A 22647-nucleotide genomic window follows, 5' to 3' on the forward strand; every position below is an offset into this window, starting at 1 on the left:
AACATATTTTAAAATTTTAGTTGACTCTCCGAATTCCATATGTCTCATGTAATTGAGACAGAGAAAAACATATATTGGTTTAAAATTAATAAAAATATTATAAATTATAATAATTAACAACTTAAAATTTATAAAAAAAAACCTTTAAAATTTTTTAGTTGGCTCTCCAAATTCAATCGGTATTACAATAATTAAAACATAGAAATTAACATAAATTGGACTCCTGCTGACATTTATGTTTCCTTTTTCTAAATTTTTTCTTTTATGCTTTATATAAATAAATTTTTTATGTAAAAAGTATTATAAATTATAATAATTAATAGCTTAAAATATTTGAAAACATATAAAAAGTTTTTGTTAACTTTCAAAATTTCATCTATACTACATAAATTGGGAGAAATATAGATATATAGATATTTTAAGTTGCTAATTATTGTGAGTTATAGTACGTTTTATGTAATTTTCATATATATTACTCGGTCCTGATTTATGTGATACAAATGAAATTTTAAAAGTCAATGAATTTTTTATAAGTTTTTTTTTTAATTAACTTGTTATTTATTGTGATTTATAATATATTTAACGTAAAACATACTACTAAATAAAAATAATTAGACAACTTAAAATATATAAAAACATACTAAAAAATTAATTAACTTCAAAGTTCATATGTATAACATAAATTAAAACAGAAACAGTAACATATATTGGGTCCCGTGCTGGCACGGGGTCCCATATCTAGTAATAGTAATATATCTTGGTTGTAGTAAGTGAGAATACTGTCATGGTGACAATCTTGATGATTGTGATTTGTGTACCTAAAGCAATAATAGGAAAAGATCGAATACTTTAAGAATATATGGTATTTTTTTTTACCAAATTAAAAACTACAATATTCGATACTCCATTATCTACTAATTTTTTACTTTAATTCGTGATCTTCAGAGGCGAACGAAAGGGTGCACATGCACCCGCTAATTTCGAAAAAAATCATATGTATATATGTATATCTACTTTGAGAAACAAGCAGCAACTAGAATAGAAATAACAATGACCCATGGCCATGAGTAACATAAGAGTGTTCTTGTGTTGTTGGTACAAGCCAGAGAAATCATCCTTGAGACCAGGGTTTGAATCCAACCATTTTCATTGTTTTTATTTTAAGCTTAGGTTAGAGCTCATATTTGAGCTAAAAGTAATATTGATGGACATGAAGTCTTCAAATTCTCGGTTCGCCTCTGGTAACCTCCATACATTATTATCTAAGGTCATATACTTGACAAGATAAAGCTATGTCATTCCTTTCTAATCACCTCTTCTCAATATTTTTGGTCTACCTCCACCTCTTTTCGTTCCACAATATCCAATATATTGCACTTCATACTTCATCATCTACATTTTTTTTCTTTACATGTCCAAATCATCTCGATCTTTCTTTTTTCCAATTTTTGATCTTATCTTTACTTATATGTCAAACACATTCAACATGTGGGATATATAGGCCTCTCTCCCTTTCACCATTAGTTACTTCCCATCATATGTCTTTTCTCATTTCTGTTATTTTCTTCACATGGACCCCACATATCATAATTCTTTAAGATATTTTGGTGAGTAAATTTTGTGAATCGTCACTCATATTTTAAAAATTATCCATTTAAGTTATTATTATTATTTTTAAACTTACAATACCATTCAATTATCACTTTAAAAAAAAAAAATACACTTAATACGATACAATACAAATATAGTATTTATTAATTCATCCAACCAAATTTTAGATCCTATAAAAAAATAATACACTCAAAAAAATTTCTACACTACTGTTGTGTTTTGCTTTACAAACGCATGTTCTTGTTGTTTGGTATTTTTCCTAAGTTTTTTTTTTTTTTTTAATCATAATTGGATTTTCCTTTTAGGTAAAGGGAACATGTAATTTTCATATTTTGCTAGTCCTTTTTTCGTAGAAAAAATTTAGGACTCTATATTTGTTCCTTATATTTTAGTAGCATTCACAATATAGTCCTAGGAGGCTTTGAGAGCTTTGTGTAGGGAGAGAAACAGTTAGACACAAGTGATGCGTTATGATCATTGTGTGAACCTCTTTGTATTCTGAGTAAATTTTATAAGGTTATTCCTTTCTATATTTTTTACTCTCTTTATATGTTGGATTGCTCATCTCCTCTTGTGGACATAAGTCGATTGATTGGACCACGTTAACTCTTTCTCTTTTGGTATATTTCTCGTTTGTCTTTTTACTCATGATCTATCGAGATTTGTTTTGTTAGCTTCCGCATGACACTTAATTATTTCGATCATACCACTTGTTTTCTAACACATTTTCAGTAATTAATTAATTATTCTTTAATCAAAATTCATAAATCAATTATGTTTGATCCCAAGAAATTTATACTTATGGATATAACTAGTTTATCGATAATGCCTTTTATCATTAATTTGGAGCTCTTTAAATCTCACACCCATTTTTTTTATAAATTCTTTTTCTCTTCGTCTTTTCCGATTTTTGTTACTGTTAAGATGGACCACAACAATTAATATGGTAGATATTTTTCAACACTAACCAACAAAATTCACAATTAATATGGTAGATATTTCAACACAAGAACCAACAAAAAATCTTCAATTTCACTACCATCCCTTCTAACTTCTTTAAAACTTAAATATTTTAAATTATTAATACTCATGATTTATAAGATTTTTATCATAATTTTTAAAATTTAATAAATAGAATAAATATATTAAAACAAAAAAATATAAAAGTTACATAAATGCCTTCGATTAAAAACAAACACATGGATCATGACTCATGAGGTATCTCCTTCTAGCCTTCTCTATATATAATAAATAGTAAAGTAATATTTTCAAGTTATGAAGTAAAAAAAAAAAAAAAAAATTCTATATCCATGGCTTCAATATTCTTACAAGTTGTTGCACTACTTGTAGTGCTATACATTCTTCAAGAATTACACAACAAATTCATGAAAAAGAAGAAAAAACTCCCTCCTGGCCCAAAAGGGCTTCCAATTATTGGAAATCTTCATATGATTGGCAAAAATGTCCATCAAGATCTTCATAAAATAGCCAAAAAATATGGTCCCATAATGAGCATGAGATTTGGTTTTGTTCCTGTAATTGTTGCTTCTTCTCCTCATGCTGCTGAGCAATTTTTGAAAAATCATGATCTTATTTTTGCGAGTCGACCAAATAATATTGCTGCTAAATTCATCGCGTATGATCAAAGAAATTTGACATTTGGAAAATATGGACCTTATTGGCGAAATATGCGAAAATTATGTACGTTAGAATTGCTTAGTACTCTCAAAATCAATTCATTTCAAGCCATGAGAAAACAAGAAGTTACAAATTTTGTGACTTTTATCAATGGGGCAGCTTCTAGTGGTGTTGAAATTGATATTAGTGCTAAACTTGCTACATTAAATACTAACATGACTTGTTTAATGGTATTTGGGAAAAAATATATGGATGATGAATTTGATGAAAGGGGTTTTAAATATGTGATTCAAGAGACTTTAGTTTTAACAGCAACACCAAACATTGGTGAATTTTTCCCCTTTCTTAATGTGTTTGATTTGCAAGGAGTTGTTCGTCGTATGAAGGAATTATCAAAGATTTTTGATGAATTTTTTGAGAGAATTATTGATGAACATGTTCAAGATTCCAAAAAGGAGAAGCAAACCAAGGATATTGTTGATACTATGATGAATATCATGCAATCTGGTGAATCTGAATTCGAGTTTGATCGTCGTCATGTGAAAGCTATTTTACTGGTAATGTTTTCTTCATCATAAAACAAATAGAATTGCAAGTTAATTTTAATTGAGTTTAACTAATATTTATTGAAGTATAATTGGTAACTTGTCGTATTTTCATGATCACAAATTTCACTTTTATTTCGAATTACTTATAAATATCTTCGGATAACTTGATAGTATATTAATTTATTTTGCATTAACCGCATATTATAAGTCAATATTAATGCATTTGAATTTGGTCCATTCGGGCGGATCTAGAAATTCAGGTACGATTTGACCAAATTTCGTAGTTTTTGCTTAAATAGTAATGTTTTGTATTTCAAAAATTCATTATATATATATATATATATATATATATATAGTTTAGAATTTAGTTGTGAAAACTTGGAGAAGTTATTTAAGAATTCAGAACACATAAGGACACTTACGTCTAGTTATCAGGTCATTTTAATTTTTTATATAGTTGATAACCTGCCTTATTTTTAAAACTACAAATTCCACATTTTTAAAGAGGCTTACGTGTAGACCTCCTTTGGAATGACGTGATAATGTAAGGAGTATCTTATACTCCCTCCGTCCCCTTTTAGTTTCGTGGTTTTCTTTTTTAGAGTCAAATGATAATAAGAACTTTAAATAACATTTTACGATGTATTTTTTTCATCATATTGATATGCAAAAAATTACAATTTATAGTACTTTTTGTATAGTTTTTGAATATCTAAATTTTTAGTTTAAAATATCAAATTAACATAATCTAATTTAACTTTGAAAATTAGTCAAATTGACTTTCGAAAAGCATAACATGACAACTAAAAGAGGACGATAGGAGTACTAATAGCGTAGGTAACTTAAATTCTATTTAAAAGTATGTTAGCATACATGTGAATGTTAATTAATTTAACAAATGAAAAATAACTCTTTATGCAGGACATGTTAATAGCTTCAATGGACACCTCATCAACAGCAATTGACTGGATTTTCACTGAACTTTTAAGGCATCCAAAAGTAATTAAGAAATTACAAAAGGAATTGGAACAAATAGTTGGCATGAATAGAATGGTGGAAGAATCAGACTTGGAAAAATTAGAGTACTTAGACATGGTCATAAAAGAAGGTTTTAGGCTTCACCCTGTTGCACCACTATTGATTCCTCATGAGTCTATTGAAGATTGCACAATTGATGGTTTTGATATACCTAAAGGTTCAAGACTTCTAGTAAATACTTGGGCGATTGGAAGAGATCCAGAAATTTGGTCAGAACCCGAGAAGTTCATGCCAGAAAGGTTTGTTGGTAGTAACATTGATCTTCGTGGAAATAATTTTCAACTTTTACCGTTTGGCTCTGGAAGAAGAAGTTGTCCTGGATTACAATTAGGACTCAGTTTAGAATTTAGTTGTGAAAACTTGGAGAAGTTATTTAAGAATTCAGAACACATAAGGACACTTACGTCTAGTTATCAGGTCATTTTAATTTTTTATATAGTTGATAACCTGCCTTATTTTTAAAACTACAAATTCCACATTTTTAAAGAGGCTTACGTGTAGACCTCCTTTGGAATGACGTGATAATGTAAGGAGTATCTTATACTCCCTCCGTCCCCTTTTAGTTTCGTGGTTTTCTTTTTTAGAGTCAAATGATAATAAGAACTTTAAATAACATTTTACGATGTATTTTTTTCATCATATTGATATGCAAAAAATTACAATTTATAGTACTTTTTGTATAGTTTTTGAATATCTAAATTTTTAGTTTAAAATATCAAATTAACATAATCTAATTTAACTTTGAAAATTAGTCAAATTGACTTTCGAAAAGCATAACATGACAACTAAAAGAGGACGATAGGAGTACTAATAGCGTAGGTAACTTAAATTCTATTTAAAAGTATGTTAGCATACATGTGAATGTTAATTAATTTAACAAATGAAAAATAACTCTTTATGCAGGACATGTTAATAGCTTCAATGGACACCTCATCAACAGCAATTGACTGGATTTTCACTGAACTTTTAAGGCATCCAAAAGTAATTAAGAAATTACAAAAGGAATTGGAACAAATAGTTGGCATGAATAGAATGGTGGAAGAATCAGACTTGGAAAAATTAGAGTACTTAGACATGGTCATAAAAGAAGGTTTTAGGCTTCACCCTGTTGCACCACTATTGATTCCTCATGAGTCTATTGAAGATTGCACAATTGATGGTTTTGATATACCTAAAGGTTCAAGACTTCTAGTAAATACTTGGGCGATTGGAAGAGATCCAGAAATTTGGTCAGAACCCGAGAAGTTCATGCCAGAAAGGTTTGTTGGTAGTAACATTGATCTTCGTGGAAATAATTTTCAACTTTTACCGTTTGGCTCTGGAAGAAGAAGTTGTCCTGGATTACAATTAGGACTCACAACCGTTCGCCTGGTGCTAGCACAAATGGTTCATTGTTTTGATTGGAAGTTACCAAATGGTATGATGCCGAATGATTTAGACATGACTGAGAAATTTGGTTTAGTTATGACTAGAGCTCAACATCTAATGGTTATTCCTACTTATCGTCTGAATGTATAATAAATATTAAGAATGTCAAATGGAAAAGTTAATAAATACTATTATATTATGTTATTTAATATTTGCACACTTTATATTCACACAATAACAACTAGCAAATTGTTGAAGTGATACTCAGAACTCATCAAAAGGGGGGAAAAGAGAGATGTGAAAGCTCCACAAAAACACAAGGAAAATTTGCAACACAGATCTTTCCTGGTTTTGATGATACAAACAGGTCTATGACGATTTTCAGAATCAAATACTAGCATGCACGCATCCAAGGGTGTGGCTCAGTGATCAATGAAGTGAGTTGAGAACCATGAGGTCTTAGAGGTTCACCAAAGACTAAAACTCAAGATGATTTCTTTCCATCTGTCCTAGCGTTGGTAGACAGAATTACCTGGTACCTGTTGTTGGTGGGAGGTTTCTCGTGGAATGAGCGAAAGTTGGCCTTGACACCACGGTTATATAACAAAAAGAAGATACTAGCATGCACAACATTTGAAAAATGTAAGATGATGGAGTAGAGAAATGGTCTCAAATAACAAAAGAAAATGAGAAATGCACATGGAAAAATACATTCTCTGTTTTTATATGATTGTATGTAACTAAAAGGACATGAAATGCGAGAAAAGGCACAATACAAATAGGATGAACAACAACATAGGTAAAGTTCCAACATTTGAGAGACCACATGACAAGGTGATACTAACAGGACCTAACAACCTCCTAGATTCAATGAAAACAAGAACTTTATTCAATCAGGTCAAAATAAAAGGAAAACATCAGAAGAACTCAGTTCTTCGACTGTTTGGCAATCTTGAACCACTCAGTATGGAAAGCCCCTGGCACATCAATCCTCTCGTAAGTATGAGCACCGAAGTAATCCCTTTGAGCCTGAACCAAATTGGCAGGAAGACTTTCCCTCCTGTATGAGTCAAAGTAAGCAAGACTTGAAGACATACCCGGTGTGCTAATGCCTGAGTTTATAGCTAGGCAGACTACTCTTCGCCAAGCAGACTGACGTTCAACCATCTCTTTTGCAAACTCCTCATCCACGAGTAGGTTAGCAAGATCTGGGTTTCTGTCATAAGCCCCCTTGATCCGGTCCAAAAATATAGCACGGATAATACAACCACCCTTCCAAATCCTAGCAAGCTCCCCTAGTTTCAAGTCCCATCCTTTTTCAACACTCTTTGCCCTTATCAAATTCATGCCTTGAGCATAGCTACATATTTTGGATGCATAAAGTGCCTTTCTCACATCGTCAATCAATTGATTCTTGTCCACGGTCTGCTCAACAAAGATATCACTAACCCCGCTAGATTCAAATACTTTGGCTGCTTGAACTCTTTCATCTTTTAACCCACTAAGGAATCTTGAATCCAATGATGCAGCTATTGTAGGTGCAGCAACTGACAATTCAGCGGCTTGCTGAACAGTCCATTTACCAGTACCTTTCATCCCAGTTTTATCCAAAACTTTGTCCACCAAATACCCGTCTGCTTTATCATCCTTGACTCCAAATATATCAGCAGTGATTTCAATCAAGAAGCTCAAAAGCTCTCCTTTGTTCCACTCTGAGAAGACTTGATGTAATTCAGCGTTAGAGAGCTTGCCGACAGATCTTAGTACATCGTAAGCCTCTGCAATTAACTGCATGTCACCATATTCAATTCCATTATGAACCATCTTAACAAAATTTCCAGAACCTCCTTCACCAATGTATGTTACACAAGGGCCACTGTCAGGAACTTGAGCTGCAACCTTTAGTAAGATGTCCTCGATGTATTTGTAGGCTTCAAAAGAACCTCCAGGCATCATTGAGGGTCCATTGCGTGCACCTTCTTCGCCACCTGATACTCCCATTCCAAGATAAAGAAGACCAAGCTCAGCCATTTCTTTTTCTCTCCTCTCAGTGTTTTCATACCATTCATTGCCACCATCAATGATACAGTCTCCTTTATCCATGAAAGCTGAAAGGGTTTTGATGGTCTGATCAACTGGTAAACCAGCCTTGACAAGAATGATTATGACACGGGGCTTTTGGATAGAAAGTACAAAGGACTCTGGATCATGAAAGCCATAAAGAGGAAGATTGCCTTCCTTTTTAGCTCGTTCAACGGTCTCATCAACTTTTGAAGTGGATCGGTTGTAAACAGATATAGGAAATCCTTTCTCAGCAATATTGAGAGCAAGATTTTGTCCCATAACAGCAAGCCCAGCAAGACCAATTCTTGTCGGTGTAGCCATGTTGGTTACCTGTTATAAGAAGATGCGAGAATGTCATTTTCCCTTACAATGAAATGAAAACAGGAATGGTTCAAAGAGCAACAGAGTAGAAATAAAGAGAACTAATCTCAGCAATTTTTGAAGCAGATTCTGCATGAACTTCCTGTCATTTTTACATTTGTACTGGATTGATCAAATAAAACGTATTTTTGCATCAATCAAAAAACACTAAGAATGGTTTATCATTGATTTGCTGATGCTTAAGATGTGACTTAATCAATCCAAAAACAAAATTCAAGGAAATGGCAATTCGGACTCCTTAAATATGACTTTAAAAGACAGGTTTGCAGATGACAAGAACGATACCAAAGAGAATGAGCAAATAAAGACACAAGTGATTTATATGCAACTCTCCTATTGTCCATCTCAATTCACATATCCTGTTTACCTTCAATGCTACATAACCCATGTTTAGAAAATTTCTTGAATTATGAATAGACTCAACTAACGAGCTTAGTCAAAACTTGCTAATCGACTCAATTTATGAACTCAGGAAGGTCAATACCACCACAAAATCTAAGCAAATGGGCCATGATTTGGCTAACACCACAAGAAGATCAGGCTGATAAATGAAACCAGGCGCCGGAGGAAAGCATTTGAGCCACAACTTTCGAAAACTAAATCAACACATTATTAACAAGATCAGGGAAGCAAAATTAGAAAAATCGAGTCCAAATGGCTTTACCAAAAAGCAGATAGTATGATAATAGATTAAATTATCCTAAAATACAAAAAAAGTGCAAACAAAAGGATGATTCTTGCAAACAAAAGCACCAAGTAAAATATCTAGATTCCTCATCTATGATGCTCGGACTCTTCAAGAATGTAGTAGAGAGTGCGTGTCGAATCCTCCAAAAGTAGTGTATTTTGGAGGACCCGGTACGAGTTCAGCAACAATTTTGGAGAGTCAGAGCAACATAGTTCCCCATCTGATGAAATGGAAAGTAAAGGTCCAACATTCTCACCTATAAGCACATGAAGTAGCTACAAAATGTGCTCAAAAAGTCACAAAAAAAATTGAGGACAATAACTAAGAAAACCAAGAATTATAAATCACAGGTACCATAATATCTACCAGCAATGGAAACAATTCAATCATAAAACACCAAAATGTAATACAATGAGCAACTCCTACCCGAATCGAAGAATCTAGGCCAGATTACAGTCCAACACTAAAGAATCAAATCTTTCACAGATTAAACTGATCTCAAAACTCTAAACAATCATAAATAAAGCTGAAATCTTTAACAGATTAAACTGACCTCAAAACTGTAAACAATCACATATAAAGATCAAACCTTTAACAGATTAAAATAACCTCAAAACTCTATACAATCACAAATAAAGATCAAACCTTTAACAGATTAAAATGACTCAAAAACTAAACAATCACAAATAAAGATAATACCTTTGACAGATTAAGCTGATTGAACAAAACCTACTATTACCTCAACCAAGTACCAAGATTCACCATATAATTCAGATGACAAAATCTACTTCAAGTAAATGAAACAACAACAAAAAATATGAAATGGGTAATCAAGATCAAACCTTTAACAGATTAAACTGATTCAAGAATCTCTTTAACTTCAATTAAAAACCAAGATTTGCTTCAAACCAATAAAGTATGAGTTTTAATTCAAATAATTGTAATGGGGTTGTTGAGATTGATAGAAAATTGAGTATAAATAAAGATATAATTCAATGGTGTGGACTCACGTTCAAATCAAACGCGTTGGCTTTTTTTCTTTTTTTTTCTGTCAAACCATGGCGGCTGTTTATAGTATTCTCATGAATCTCCAATAATACGGTCCTTTTTGAACTAATGATATTTTGTCAACATTTTTCATATATATATATTTATTTAAGAGCGCACACTTTTATTAGTTAAGTTTTCTCACTTACGGGCCTCGGCTAATTTCACGGGCAGTCATTTCTCACCAGCAATAGATAGCAGGTAGCTCTGTCCACCGAGGCTAGGACATATGGGAAGAATCATCTTGTGTTTTTTGTGTCTTTGAGTTTTGAACATTAGACGTCAAGGTTCTCAACCACTTCATTGATCACAGGTCACACCCTTAAGTACAGTTCCGATTAACATTTTTTTTATGATTTCTCACCTAGTATCCAGTATCTATATTGGAGTCTAATTAAATCTGGATTCGCGCAGGAAAGTCTCATATTGAGACTAAAATGCTTCCTAATAAAGGCGACTTCGTACTAAAGGAGACTCGAACTCGAGACTTTTACTATTTACAATACATTTACTATAACAAAAACATTTTTCTGTGGCAATAAATATGCGCATTAACAAAGAGTGTTAAAATCTTAACATTAGTTAATTATCATTGGATCCAATGTCGCTATAAATTTTAAGAACATTTATAAAGAATACTACTAAAAACACATATTTAACAATAATTAAGCTATTACCATTTAGTGTAGTAATCATTTTATTAGTAATAAATCATTTTAGTGTAGTAATTAAATATTATATATTAGTAATAAAAAGAGCATGATGTGAAAAAATGGGTGGGGTGCGTTGGTAGGTGAAGGGGACAGTCAACTATGGCCTCTAAATGGTAGGTGAGGCTATTATTTAATTAATTCTTCAACCAAATATTACGTCATGCTGACATTTCTTTGTTATTCATTTTTTAAGAATCTTCTGTTAACTATTTATTGTAAAATGTCAAATATCAACTACTTGTTAAATTGTTGACAAGAATTTTCAAAAATCTACGATCCAAAAACAACATTTTGCACTCATATTGAAGCTCTACTTTTCAGTTTACACCTGCATAATCAACAATTTTTTATACAACAATGTTCATATACTATTTATATATTAGTATTATATATAGTATAGTAATTATACACCAATATAAATAATATATTATTCTTGTATAAAAATATATTTATCTTATATAGAAGTGTATATTATATATCTAGTTAAGACAAACTTCTTTTCTGATTTTCAGTTACAATTCTGTTGAAAAACAATTCAAATCTACACAAAACAACTTCAAATTTTGTAGACACTCTAAACAAACGCAATATCCACTCAAAATTTCTCATAAAAGTCATATTTGAAATTCAAACCACTTCTACAAACTTAGCTTGTTCAATAATAGTGTGTTATCTTTCTAATATAATATGATTTTCACCACTCAAATCTTATAAAATTGATACTTTAGCCCATGTTTTGGAGATCCAAAAACAATAACAAATCGAGTTTTTGTCAACTACTCCCTCCGACCACTTTTACAGGTTGCTGCACTAAAACTAGATGTTCACTTTTACTTGTCGAATTTAAAAATCAAGAGATAATTTATTATTTTATATTTATTTTAATCTTAGTATTAAATAATAATATATTTCAATATATAATAACTGACTTGTAATAAATAGAAAAAATAACAATCAAGAGGCGGCTGGATTAAAGGAAACAAATAGTAGAAGAAATGACATATATAAGTCATAACTTTGAAATTATATTTACAATATTGGCTAATGTATTTTTAATATTTCAACTGTACAGTAGACCCCCTTAACATTTTATTATTGTGCTTGACTAATGTATGTTTCATGCCTTAACTAAGTATAATACATAAAATCATAGTGTTGTGTACACGTACGAGCCACACTCAACTAAGTGTTCTGTTAAATTACTCACTTAATTATTAGCATTCCATTAGTGTTTTTTTATTTATTTTTCACCCGGTGTTCGATACCATATTAGAGCCCGACTAAATCCAAATTCGCATCAAATAGTCCCACATTGAGGGTAGAAACGCTCTCTAATAAAGGAAACTCGAACCCGAGACCTCTGGTTAAGAATGAAAGACAATAAAGACAGAATTGTAAAACATAATAAAAAATTCCTTCTTATTTTTCTAAAATATCAAACTATTTATATATCAGAAGGGGAAATAGCTGGCTGTCTCAAAACTGCATATTCATTTCTCTATTGCAAAACAAATGCCTTTTTTCTAAGGGCACATACTTTTCTCTACCTATTACAAACAACAAAACAGTTAAAATGGGCTCTACTTATCAGTTCAGTTTATCCTCTCCATGCAGTTCCTGGCTTACAAGCAGGCAAGAGTGCCAGATTCATGTAGGAGATAGTGGAAGGACGACAACTTTTATTTCTTATGTTTTTTCTATCCTGCATAAATGAAAACGATAATCAGTTAATTTATGACGGGAAAATACCGATAACTACAGAAGGAAGGAATAACGTTAGCAAAACTTCTTCAAAGTGAACTCAAATGCAAACAAAAGTGTAATCCCACAAGTAGGGTCTGGAGAGGGTAGGATGTACGCAGACCTTACCCTTACCTTTGTCGGGGTAGAGAGATTGTTTCCAATAGATCCTCGCCTCATATGCAAGCACATCCATAGAATGCATATGAGTAATTAACACTAGTTTCCCCGTGAAATTATGGTCCGTAGGGAAATGGTTTATTCACGAAGGTGGGGCTAGAATACAACTCCAAGCTGAGGTCTTTTTTTCCTTTATAATATGACAGGGGAAAGAACAAAGGTTTATTGACAACGATTACCCTATAAAAATACAATACAGAAAAGTATATCTAAAAAGGAAGTACCAGAACTTTGCCTGCTCTTGCTTTCTTGAAGCCAGAGGGAATTCTAAGAAGATGTTACTGACTAATTTCACAGACTTCCTCTGTCCTTTAAAGAAATCTACCGTTTGCTCTTTTCTTGGAGTGGGTGAAGATGGGGGAGGGATGATCCCTTTTGGGAAGTTCGATTTACAGTTGACTGAAACTATCAACCACAAACTCCTATAGGTAAAGATCTTGCATTAGGCATATAAGCCCCAAACGGATTGTCCTTCCATTCCTTTTGTTCACTAAATACTGTTCACTCTGGAAAGAAAGGTTCCTCATTCTAAACAATACTTTCCAATCACATAAGAAGATAAATGTACTACACAAACCACTTCTATATAGTTCCAAGTTCAATTTATCAAATCATAACTTCATGCATATTTATCGATCCACTCAATATAGACAACTGTGTACAATTCTATCTCAGTTTCATGCCTAGTGAAGTTATAAAATCTGCGTGGAGTTTATCTACCTGATGCAAGAGCTCATATGGTCATTGTTTATGTCACTAACATCTATAGGATATGTCACGGTTCATAATTGAAGACAGAGAAGGCACTACCAACTTGTCTTAAGACTGACCAGAGACACAGGCCTTTTTAGTTTAATACTCTAGTTTGCCTCAAGTATTACATCATATAGAACGCTGCTTAGCGCTAACGACAGTGGGAATGCCAGGGACTTAAGGTGACAGATATAAGATATCCACGCATAAACCTCGTATTAGACTGTAGACTACAAAACAAGAAGGAGCACCGTGCTTCCAAAGTGGATTCTAGCATCTTATATAGAAAGCTTATGTCTAGAATACAATCATTTAACATTTGCCTAACCCAAAATCTCAATCAGTTCACAGAAGAATCTTGACATCTCCACAGAGAGGTCAAAAGCAAAATCCATCCAGAGTATTTGAACAAGCTCGTAAAGAAATTGTACGGTTCAAAGATGTACCCAAGGTGTATACAACAATACCAGCGTTCTCTTCTCCATTTACTACTAAACAACCTTCAGTCACTTTGTTAAAACATGACAAGTTCCCTATCAATATCACATCCTAATCTATCTCTCCCTACATACTAGCAATCACATAGGGGCAACCTATAACCGAATAAATATCGGGTACAAAGGCAGCATGAGTTCAACTCTAAGATGAATATGGCCAAAGAAATGATATGTGCAAAGAAGAGAACTCATAGAATTTCACACCCTTCATTTACAACAAATGATAAACTCAACACCTTAAAGGGTACTTTGCATCACCCTGATCCAAATTTCGGTCCACAAGCACTATACATGAAGCTTATCCATTAAAAAAATAGGATTCTAGATCAAATTTACCTTCGTTTTATAATCTATCAAATGATTTAGAGTACTCAATGAATATTTCCTAGCATTTATTCATTAGTTCGCCACCAAAATTAGAGTATGATAGAATCATGAAATCAAGGCCTTTCATATCTTCAAACAAAGTGTTGCTGCTCATCTTCATAATGAGAAAGTATAATTGTACAAACAACAACAATAAAAACATCTTAGACCAAAACTATTTGGAGTAAGCTATTCCTCATTAATCATTCCATTAAAGTCTAAATCCTAAATGAATTCTCAATAACCATTCATATAAATAATCCCACAAAAACACAATTGTGATTCTTCCCATATGTCTTAGTCTTGTCCGTCTTGGTGGATAGAGTTATCTGGTTCCTATGCAATTAGTGCATGGGCGCGAAAGTTGGCTTGAACACTACGATACTAAATCCCACAAATTAATAGAAACCTATTCTGAATTATACTGACCATTCTCAATTGGACTAAATTTTGAAGCTAACTTGAAGTAAAGGAAAGAACTTTTTACCAAGAAAAGTAAAATTTGGAAGACCCAAATAAGAAAAATTCAGAAATCTTCATACCTAAATCCATAAAGGGGTTTCAAGAAAGTTGCTTTGCATTCTGATAGAAAGCAGCAGAGCATAAAATTGAAGCAATAAAAGCGAAAATTCCCAACCCAATCATTAGGGAAAATCCAGCTACAACCAAGTCCATCAAACATTGCAAGCTTATTCCCATCACCAACATCTTTTTTCTCTCAAAATATCCTTAATTCTTTCAGCAAAACAATGGGTAATTTTGCTATTTATAGAGTGAAAATATAGATGGGTAAGAATGGGTCTTTTGGCACCCCGAGAAGGAAGAGGCAGACCCCTGTAACTGTATCAACTCAATGCAAAGACAACAAAGCATGTGACGCATAATTGCAGAAAACGCATCGGGAAGATTGACAAGGGATTAGCAATTCACCCCTCCCTCCTCCGTGTTCATTTTTTTATTAGAATAAATATAAAATTAGAAAAATTATTTAAATTAAAATTATTTTTAATTAAAAAATATAATATTTTCTATCAGATATACTTAAAAAAAGAAAGTATAACACACAACAAAAGAAAAAGGGTATGATACAGTTTAAGAAGTTTATACCATAAAAATAAGGAAGATATTATAAAGACATAATATATAAGTATGTCGTTTAACTTGACATCAACTAGATGTACGGATGAGCATGATATGGTACGGTATGGTATTTCAAAGTGTTGATACCATAATTTTGATATTCGGTTTCTGAAACATTATACTATTACCATACTAATTCAATTCGGTATGGTTCGATATTTTGAAGTTCGGTTTTGGTATTCTACAGTATGGTAAATCGGTAATCATAGTTTGTTTAACTTCGACTAATATATACTCGTATAGTAGAGTATTATGACTTTGACAATTAAAAAAAGATCTCAAGTGTCTCATACTAACACATTACACATGTAGAAATATATATTCAAAATAAAATATAAACAACTCCTTTTGTCAATCAATTAAATTTCAAATTCATTTCAATCAAAATAGAATAATCAAAGTTTCAACTTCTAAGCATTTAGTATATACTAATACTAGGTTGCATATTTGTTAGTATTTATAATATATATATATATGTTATTTATGTAACTATATACTTCGGTATGATATTCGGTATATACCATACCATGCCCACCCCTAACTAGATGTCCTCCAATTTTGGGTGTGGACAAGGAGACACACGTCATACATGACGTTTTAAGTGTCAATTCACATTCTACATGACCTAGTTCCTACGTGTTTTATGCCACATAAGGCATGCGTGCCTATTTGTTCAAATTTATACAAGTTTAAGTATTTACTTGTGCAATTCCAAAGTTAGAGAGCATGGATGTCAGCTAATGTCAAGTTAAATATTAGGCTTAAGTCATCTGTAGCCACTTAAAGTTGTCCGTATATTTCACTTAGACATCTCATCTTAGGCTTATTCCAATTGAACACTTTTATTAGTAAAAAAAATTACCTATTGAACATTTTTTTATAATCAACTATAAATAGAAATTGTGTGTCATACTTCCCATTTTCTTTTTCGCCGAAACACGCACAATCACTTCTGGCTAAAATCGTACACTCCAATAACCGTACACCTATCTCCTCTCCTTTATTCTGTTTCAATATTGTAGTTGTTATTTTTCCCAATCTCATTCTCTTTTTCAAACAACAATCAAGATTTGTTTATAATTCTTCTTCTTCATGTTGTGTGTTCTTCAGAATTTGAATTCTTTAACGATTTCAAAGAAAATAATTTAAAATTCGTATTAATCTTGTCGGAATAATGGAGTTTCACCGGAATTATTTTTTACTCAATTTGATTTTTATTTCTTTAATTGATACTTTTCCGATGAAAAAAACAACGACGATATTGATAATGACGGAATGATGCTAGAAAGAAAGAAAGAATGCAAGAATAGATGGAAAAAGAGGTGTGTCAGGGATGGTGGCAAAGGAAGTTGTCTGATGAGAATATTAGATTGAGAAGTCCATTGGGGAAGATGACTACATGGATTTTTTTAAAAACTTTTTTTATAGGTTCAAATTATGATTTTTCTAATGGTGACATGTCCAATTTTGATTCGTCCGCAAAAAAGAAAATTGGCTTCACTCGCTTTATGGGATGTGTATTACACTCAAGATGCCATGTCACCAAAAAGTATTCAATAGGTACATGTTTTGAACGGTAAAAGTGTTCAATAGGTACAACTCCTAGTTGAGGTGTCTAAGTGAATTATGCGGACAACTTTAAGGGGCCGCAGATGACTTAACCCTAAATATTATGTGTTAATTATGTCTATTATAAAAGTATGACTTAAGTCATCTACGACCCATTAAAGTTGTCCGCATATTCACTTAGACACCCTAACTAAGGCTAGTACTTATTGAGCACCTAAATTGTTCAAAACATGTGCCTATTAAACGCAAAATGTTGATATGGCAGAAAACGTGTTTTTCACTTTCCTTTGGCGCGTGAAAATATTTGGAATCGTATTTTATTTTAATTTTTTTCGGCATTGTAAATAACTTAAAAGAATTTTTAAATTTTTTTGAAAATAATAATTTTTTAATCCAAAAAAAAAAGGCCCTCCCCCTCACTGGACCCCACACACACACTTTTAGTCATCTTCTTCACCTCAATTAGGTTTTCAAAGTCAACTGCATCTTGTGTCTATTTTTTTTAGAAAAATCAACTAATTGGATTTGCAAAAAAAAAATAAAAAAAAAAAGATTTTTGGACACTGGAGTAAAAAATTTAGCCGACGTTCATCCAACTCCATTTCCGGCCATCTCCAAACAAACATCACCACTCAAATTAAAATGTAAACCCATTTAACTTATAAAAAATAATATCAGAGAATTCGATAAAATTAATTTTGGTCCTCTTGATTTCTCTTTTGCAGTCGATTTTGAAATGATTATCCATCAACAAATTCCGCTTCTTAATCACTCTTGTACAAGTCTCTCTCTATATCTTTCTCTCACGTATTAGGTATGAAATTATTATTTTTAAAAGTTGAATTTGTAAGTAATTTGACAAGAAGTTGAGTTTTGTGATTTGGGAAAAGTTCAGGGAAGAAGATGAAGAAGAAAGGCGGTGAAGTACCGTGGAGGGAGGATCAATTTATAGAGGTTATGACTTAATCTGGTACGTCCATGAAGTAATCAATGTACGGACGAGATCTATTCCTTATTAAATATTATTTATGGTTACTTGGGTTATAAGTAAATTTGGGCCATAAGTAAGAAATAATCAATAATAATTCTTACATTCTCTCACTTGGCCCAATGACCATATAACATTAATATTTAATAAACATTAGTTGCGCATACAATAAATTTCTTCTATAGTGTCCAGCATACATACCACAATATAACAAACTACTAATGCGAGTTATGGCGGTTGCACATAAATTTTTAAGCTACATACTTCCTTCCATATACTACTACATTAGCAACTTATCATACTAGGTTCATAAGCTATAAAACATATAACATTATGGTCCACAATAATGTCTCATAAAGACTTATCTTGTAATATCTCAAAACAATAATGTGTACACCATTATGAGAAACAAGAAATTCATTAATGTATATCAGAAACACATAATTGAGCTCAGAGTGTAAAAACATCATAAATGTATTAATCATAAGTACAACCAAGACCCATTCTTTGAACATGTTCTTTAAATGTCTTTGGTTGTAAGCACTTTGTTAACGGATCTACAATCATGAGATCAGTTCTAATATTCTCAAGTAACACTCTTTGTTTTTGAATTTCTTCCTTAACAGTAAAGTACTTTAATTCCATATGTTTGGCACATTTGGAGTACTTATCGTTCTTGGAGATAAATACTACAACAACATTATCACAATAAATTTTCAGCGGCTTGGTAATGGTGTCGACAACCCCAAGTCCTGAAATGAAGTTCCGCAGCCATAATGCATGAATTGTGGCTTCATAACATGCCACAAACTTTCTTTGTAGTTTTTTTTTAGTGATCAATTCCAGGATTATTTTGATATCTTTCTAGCATTTCGACCAAAAAACTAATAAACGGTCATGTGCAAGTTTGAACATACATCAAACTTCCAACAATAGAAGATTAAGGAATTGATTTCATTTTCTTTCGTTCTACATCATTCTTTGGGCATTGCATGAGATTAAATTTGTCCTTTTTTTTAATAGGAACTATTCTTGCTGAACAATTGTTCATGTTAAATCTCTCTAGAACTCTTTCGATATAGCCTTTAAAGACTGTACCAATAATCCTTGTGATCTATCACGAAATATTTCTATCTCTATCACATAGGATGTCTCACCCATATCTTTCATTTCAAAGTTCATAGAGAGAAAGTATTTCGTCTCACGCAATATGCCTAAATCATTAGCAGCAAGTAAAATGTCATCAACATACAGGACTACAAATATAAACTTACTCCCACTAATCTTTTGGTATATACACCGATCAACGGTAATTTCCTTAAATCCAAAAGTTGTTATGGTATCATTAAACTGTATATACCACTGTTGTGAGGCTTGTTTGAGTCCATATATTGACTTCTTTAGTTTACACACTATTTGATCTTTTCTTTTAATTTCGAAACCCTTTGGTTGGTCTATATAAACATCCTCCTCGAGGTCTCCATTAAGAAAGGCAGTTTTCATATCTATTTGATGTAACTCTAAATCATAATAAGCTACCAAAGCCAAAACAATTCTTCATGAGTCTTTCTTTGAGACTGGTGAAAAGGTCTCTTTATAATCAATGCCTCCTTTGTGAGTGTATCCCTTGGCAACAAGTCTGACTTTATATCGTTCAATATTACCATTTGAATCGCGTTTGGTCTTGAAGACCCATCTACACCTGATTTTTTTAGTACTTTCTGGTAAGTGAAAGAGATCCCAGACTTTGTTGTATTCCATAGATTTTAACTCTTCATTCATGGTATCAATCCATTTATCATACTCAGTGCTTTCTGTGGCCTATGAAAATAAAGCCGGATCTTTATTAATTTCAATGTCAAAATATGACTCTTGCAAATAAATCACATAATCATCTGAAATGATCAATTTTCTTAATGGCATTGTTTGTGGTTCATTTGTGTCAACTACTTGTGAGTTAGTTCCTTCTTGAAGTGTTTCACCCAAATGTTGTTCAACATTGTTAAAGTGTTCTTCAACAAGAGGAACAACATTTGTGATTGGTGCGGAAGTAGGTACATTCATGGACAATGAAATATTTACTGTTACCTCATTAATATCCACACTTTGTCGTTCAACACTCCCACCAACTTCACCATTCTCAAGGAATTTTTTAAATGGATCTGGACATTGTTTTGATTCGTTATACTTTATCTGACCTAATGATTTTCACTTTCCTATCTAATTGTCTTTCAATCTCATTAACGTACACTTTGAGAGCGTCCGCTGCTTGAGATTTTTCTTTCAACAAATAGATAAATTCATAACATGAAAATCATCGATAAAGGTGATAAAATATTTTTATCCACCTAAAGATGGAACATCAAAGGGTCTGCAAATATCAATGTGTATAATTTCAAGAAGCTGAGTGCTCCTTGTGGCACCTTTCTTGGTATGTTTAGTTTGCTTTCCTTTAATGCAATCCAAACATATATCAAGATCAGTAAAATTCAAATTTGTAAGAATTCCATTCTTTACTAATCTTTTTAATCGTTCTTTAGATACATGACTCAAACGTTTTGCCACAAATAAGCAGAACTTTCATTTAGTGAACTGCGTTTAATTTCAACATTTTGATGAATAGTAAGTAGGGATTCAGAAAAATTATTATCGAGTTTCAATCTATATAAACCATCAATAAGAACACCAGAATTATAAAAAATAGTATTCTTATTGTTGACACCCAATTTTGACCCTCCTTTTTTCTAATTCATTGTTTTCGAATTTCTAATTTAATAACGTATCAAATTATCCTTTTTCACAATTATTTTTACTACTACAACTATTTATCTACTAAAGTTATATGTTTCATTGTCGAAATTACTATTATCACTTTTACACCTCTTTTTCTTAAATAATCGATAGTCATCATTTTATTTCAAGTTTCATTTTTTTATTAAATTAATTATAAGTCAATATTTTGTATTTATATTGTATATTAGTATAAAGTCGTAATATTAATATTTTTATGAAAATTATTATTTTTTATAACATATTTTGTATCAACTATTAAGCTAGAAGCCCAATTTAATTTAAAGAAAAAAGGGAAAAGGCCTAAGAAATTTGATTAAAGCCCAAAGAGTCTCCAATCATTTTTTAGCCCAAACCATCTTTCAACCCATATAATTTCCTTCTAAATATCCCTGAAAAGCCCATTAACCCCTAGGAAACCAGTAGTCGCGTCTTGTCTTGTCTCTCTTCTGCCTTCCATTTTTCAGAAAAAACAACAAAACTACTCTATTTTCATGTCAATCACGCAACGTTCAAAATTCAAACGGGTCTTTTGACTTGATATTGAAAATCTCTAACCCTATCATTCTTCTCCTATAAATAAGCAGCCTTGACATTCATATTAGGGCAGATTTTCAGCGACATTCATTTTTTAAGAAGCTTTTCCAATTACTATTGTTTAACTATTATCTTCTTCTCTAAAATATTGCATTTGCATCCTTCTTTCGATCTCGACCGAAACTCAAGTTTCAAGTTTGCTCGAGTTCGTTATTGTTTTGGTTGATAAATAAGTTGCAGATTTTGTGTTTTTCCTTAAAAATGTAACCTTGGATTGTAAGTAGATTGACTCATATATCCTAATACCTGCAAAATATAATTTGTAAATTTCTTTGTGTGTATGAATACTCTTCGAAATTTATGTGTCGAGACCCAAGAGTGATTTTTGTGTACGTGTCTTCTTTGCGAGTTGAAGCTACTTGTCATGTTTTAGACGTTGTGAACTAAAGAATGGTTCCATTTTAAGTTTCACACGAAATCAATTTTTGGTTATTAGTTAATTCGTTCATTTGGTGCCTTTATATTGTCAAACATTTGCAGCCTTTGTTAAGTTAGTTTTCCCTTTTTTGTGTACTTGGGAATTAGGTAGTGAAGTGTAAACATATTATGACACTAATGCTGCCCGTAATTCTGCTCTATTTTATTACATAGGGACTTGAGTTTAAGCCACTCTCCTATTCTCCATTTAGTGGATGCAGTTGCACAAGTTTTTATTATTATCTAACAATGATTGCATAAGAATATTGAAGGATCATGATTTGGTTTCTTTTTGTCATAAAAGTAATTTTCTTGTAGCTTAAATTGGATGAACTTGAGAATTAGTTTGGTGCTGTATCTTATTTGCTTTGAATTCGGTTAATAAGTCGTTAATCACAAAATGGTATAATAGTACATTTATGGTATGATTTTACTTGGCTTCATATTTAGTTTATTCGATATCATTTTAAAGTTGATTATTTTACTAATCTTTTTACCCTCTCTTTATGTGCAT

General features: G+C 31.9%; 2 protein-coding genes and 1 long non-coding RNA gene across 5 annotated transcripts; 1 reads left to right on the plus strand and 2 right to left on the minus strand.

Moving 5' to 3' along the window:
* The first annotated feature begins 2861 nt into the window (after positions 1 to 2861).
* Positions 2862 to 6389, plus strand: LOC102596960 (cytochrome P450 CYP736A12-like). Of its 2 annotated transcripts, XM_006363487.2 has the most exons (3): positions 2862 to 3806; positions 4719 to 5166; positions 6187 to 6389. In XM_006363487.2, the coding sequence occupies exons 1-3, from the start codon at positions 2922 to 2924 to the stop codon at positions 6351 to 6353; spliced, it is 1500 nt and encodes a 499-aa protein (XP_006363549.1). In that variant the 5' UTR covers positions 2862 to 2921; the 3' UTR covers positions 6354 to 6389. The 2 variants fall into 2 exon arrangements, with proteins under 2 accessions (XP_006363549.1, XP_006363550.1); XM_006363488.2 differs by lacking the exon at positions 4719 to 5166 and having other exon boundaries at positions 5739 to 6389.
* A 488-nt stretch (positions 6390 to 6877) lies between these two features.
* On the minus strand, positions 6878 to 10440 carry LOC102597505 (6-phosphogluconate dehydrogenase, decarboxylating 3-like). 2 transcript variants are annotated; one of them, XM_006363490.2, is made up of 2 exons: positions 10347 to 10440; positions 6878 to 8597 (listed from the first exon to the last, which is right to left on the minus strand). In XM_006363490.2, the coding sequence occupies exon 2, from the start codon at positions 8586 to 8588 to the stop codon at positions 7131 to 7133; it is 1458 nt and encodes a 485-aa protein (XP_006363552.1). In that variant the 5' UTR covers positions 8589 to 8597; positions 10347 to 10440; the 3' UTR covers positions 6878 to 7130. The 2 variants fall into 2 exon arrangements, with proteins under 2 accessions (XP_006363552.1, XP_006363551.1); XM_006363489.2 differs by lacking the exon at positions 10347 to 10440 and adding an exon at positions 10179 to 10332.
* Positions 10441 to 12518: 2078 nt separating this feature from the next.
* On the minus strand, positions 12519 to 15572 carry LOC102598028 (uncharacterized). The gene is made up of 2 exons (XR_368587.2): positions 15175 to 15572; positions 12519 to 12798 (listed from the first exon to the last, which is right to left on the minus strand). It is a non-coding gene; the product is annotated as an uncharacterized lncRNA (long non-coding RNA).
* Between the last annotated feature and the right edge of the window lie 7075 nt (positions 15573 to 22647).

This window comes from Solanum tuberosum, unplaced genomic scaffold (assembly GCF_000226075.1).
Source record: "Solanum tuberosum cultivar DM 1-3 516 R44 unplaced genomic scaffold, SolTub_3.0 scf00431, whole genome shotgun sequence".
Classification (NCBI taxonomy): domain Eukaryota; kingdom Viridiplantae; phylum Streptophyta; class Magnoliopsida; order Solanales; family Solanaceae; genus Solanum; species Solanum tuberosum.

Coding starts and splice junctions, on each gene's coding strand:
- LOC102597505 (XM_006363490.2), bottom strand. CDS start 8,588: ATGGCTACACCGACAAGAATTGGTCTTGCTGGGCTTGCTGTTATGGGA.
- LOC102596960 (XM_006363487.2), top strand. CDS start 2,922: ATGGCTTCAATATTCTTACAAGTTGTTGCACTACTTGTAGTGCTATAC. Junction 3,807..4,718: donor ATGTGAAAGCTATTTTACTG/GTAATGTTTTCT, acceptor CTCTTTATGCAG/GACATGTTAATAGCTTCAAT. Junction 5,167..6,186: donor TTGTCCTGGATTACAATTAG/GACTCAGTTTAG, acceptor GATTACAATTAG/GACTCACAACCGTTCGCCTG.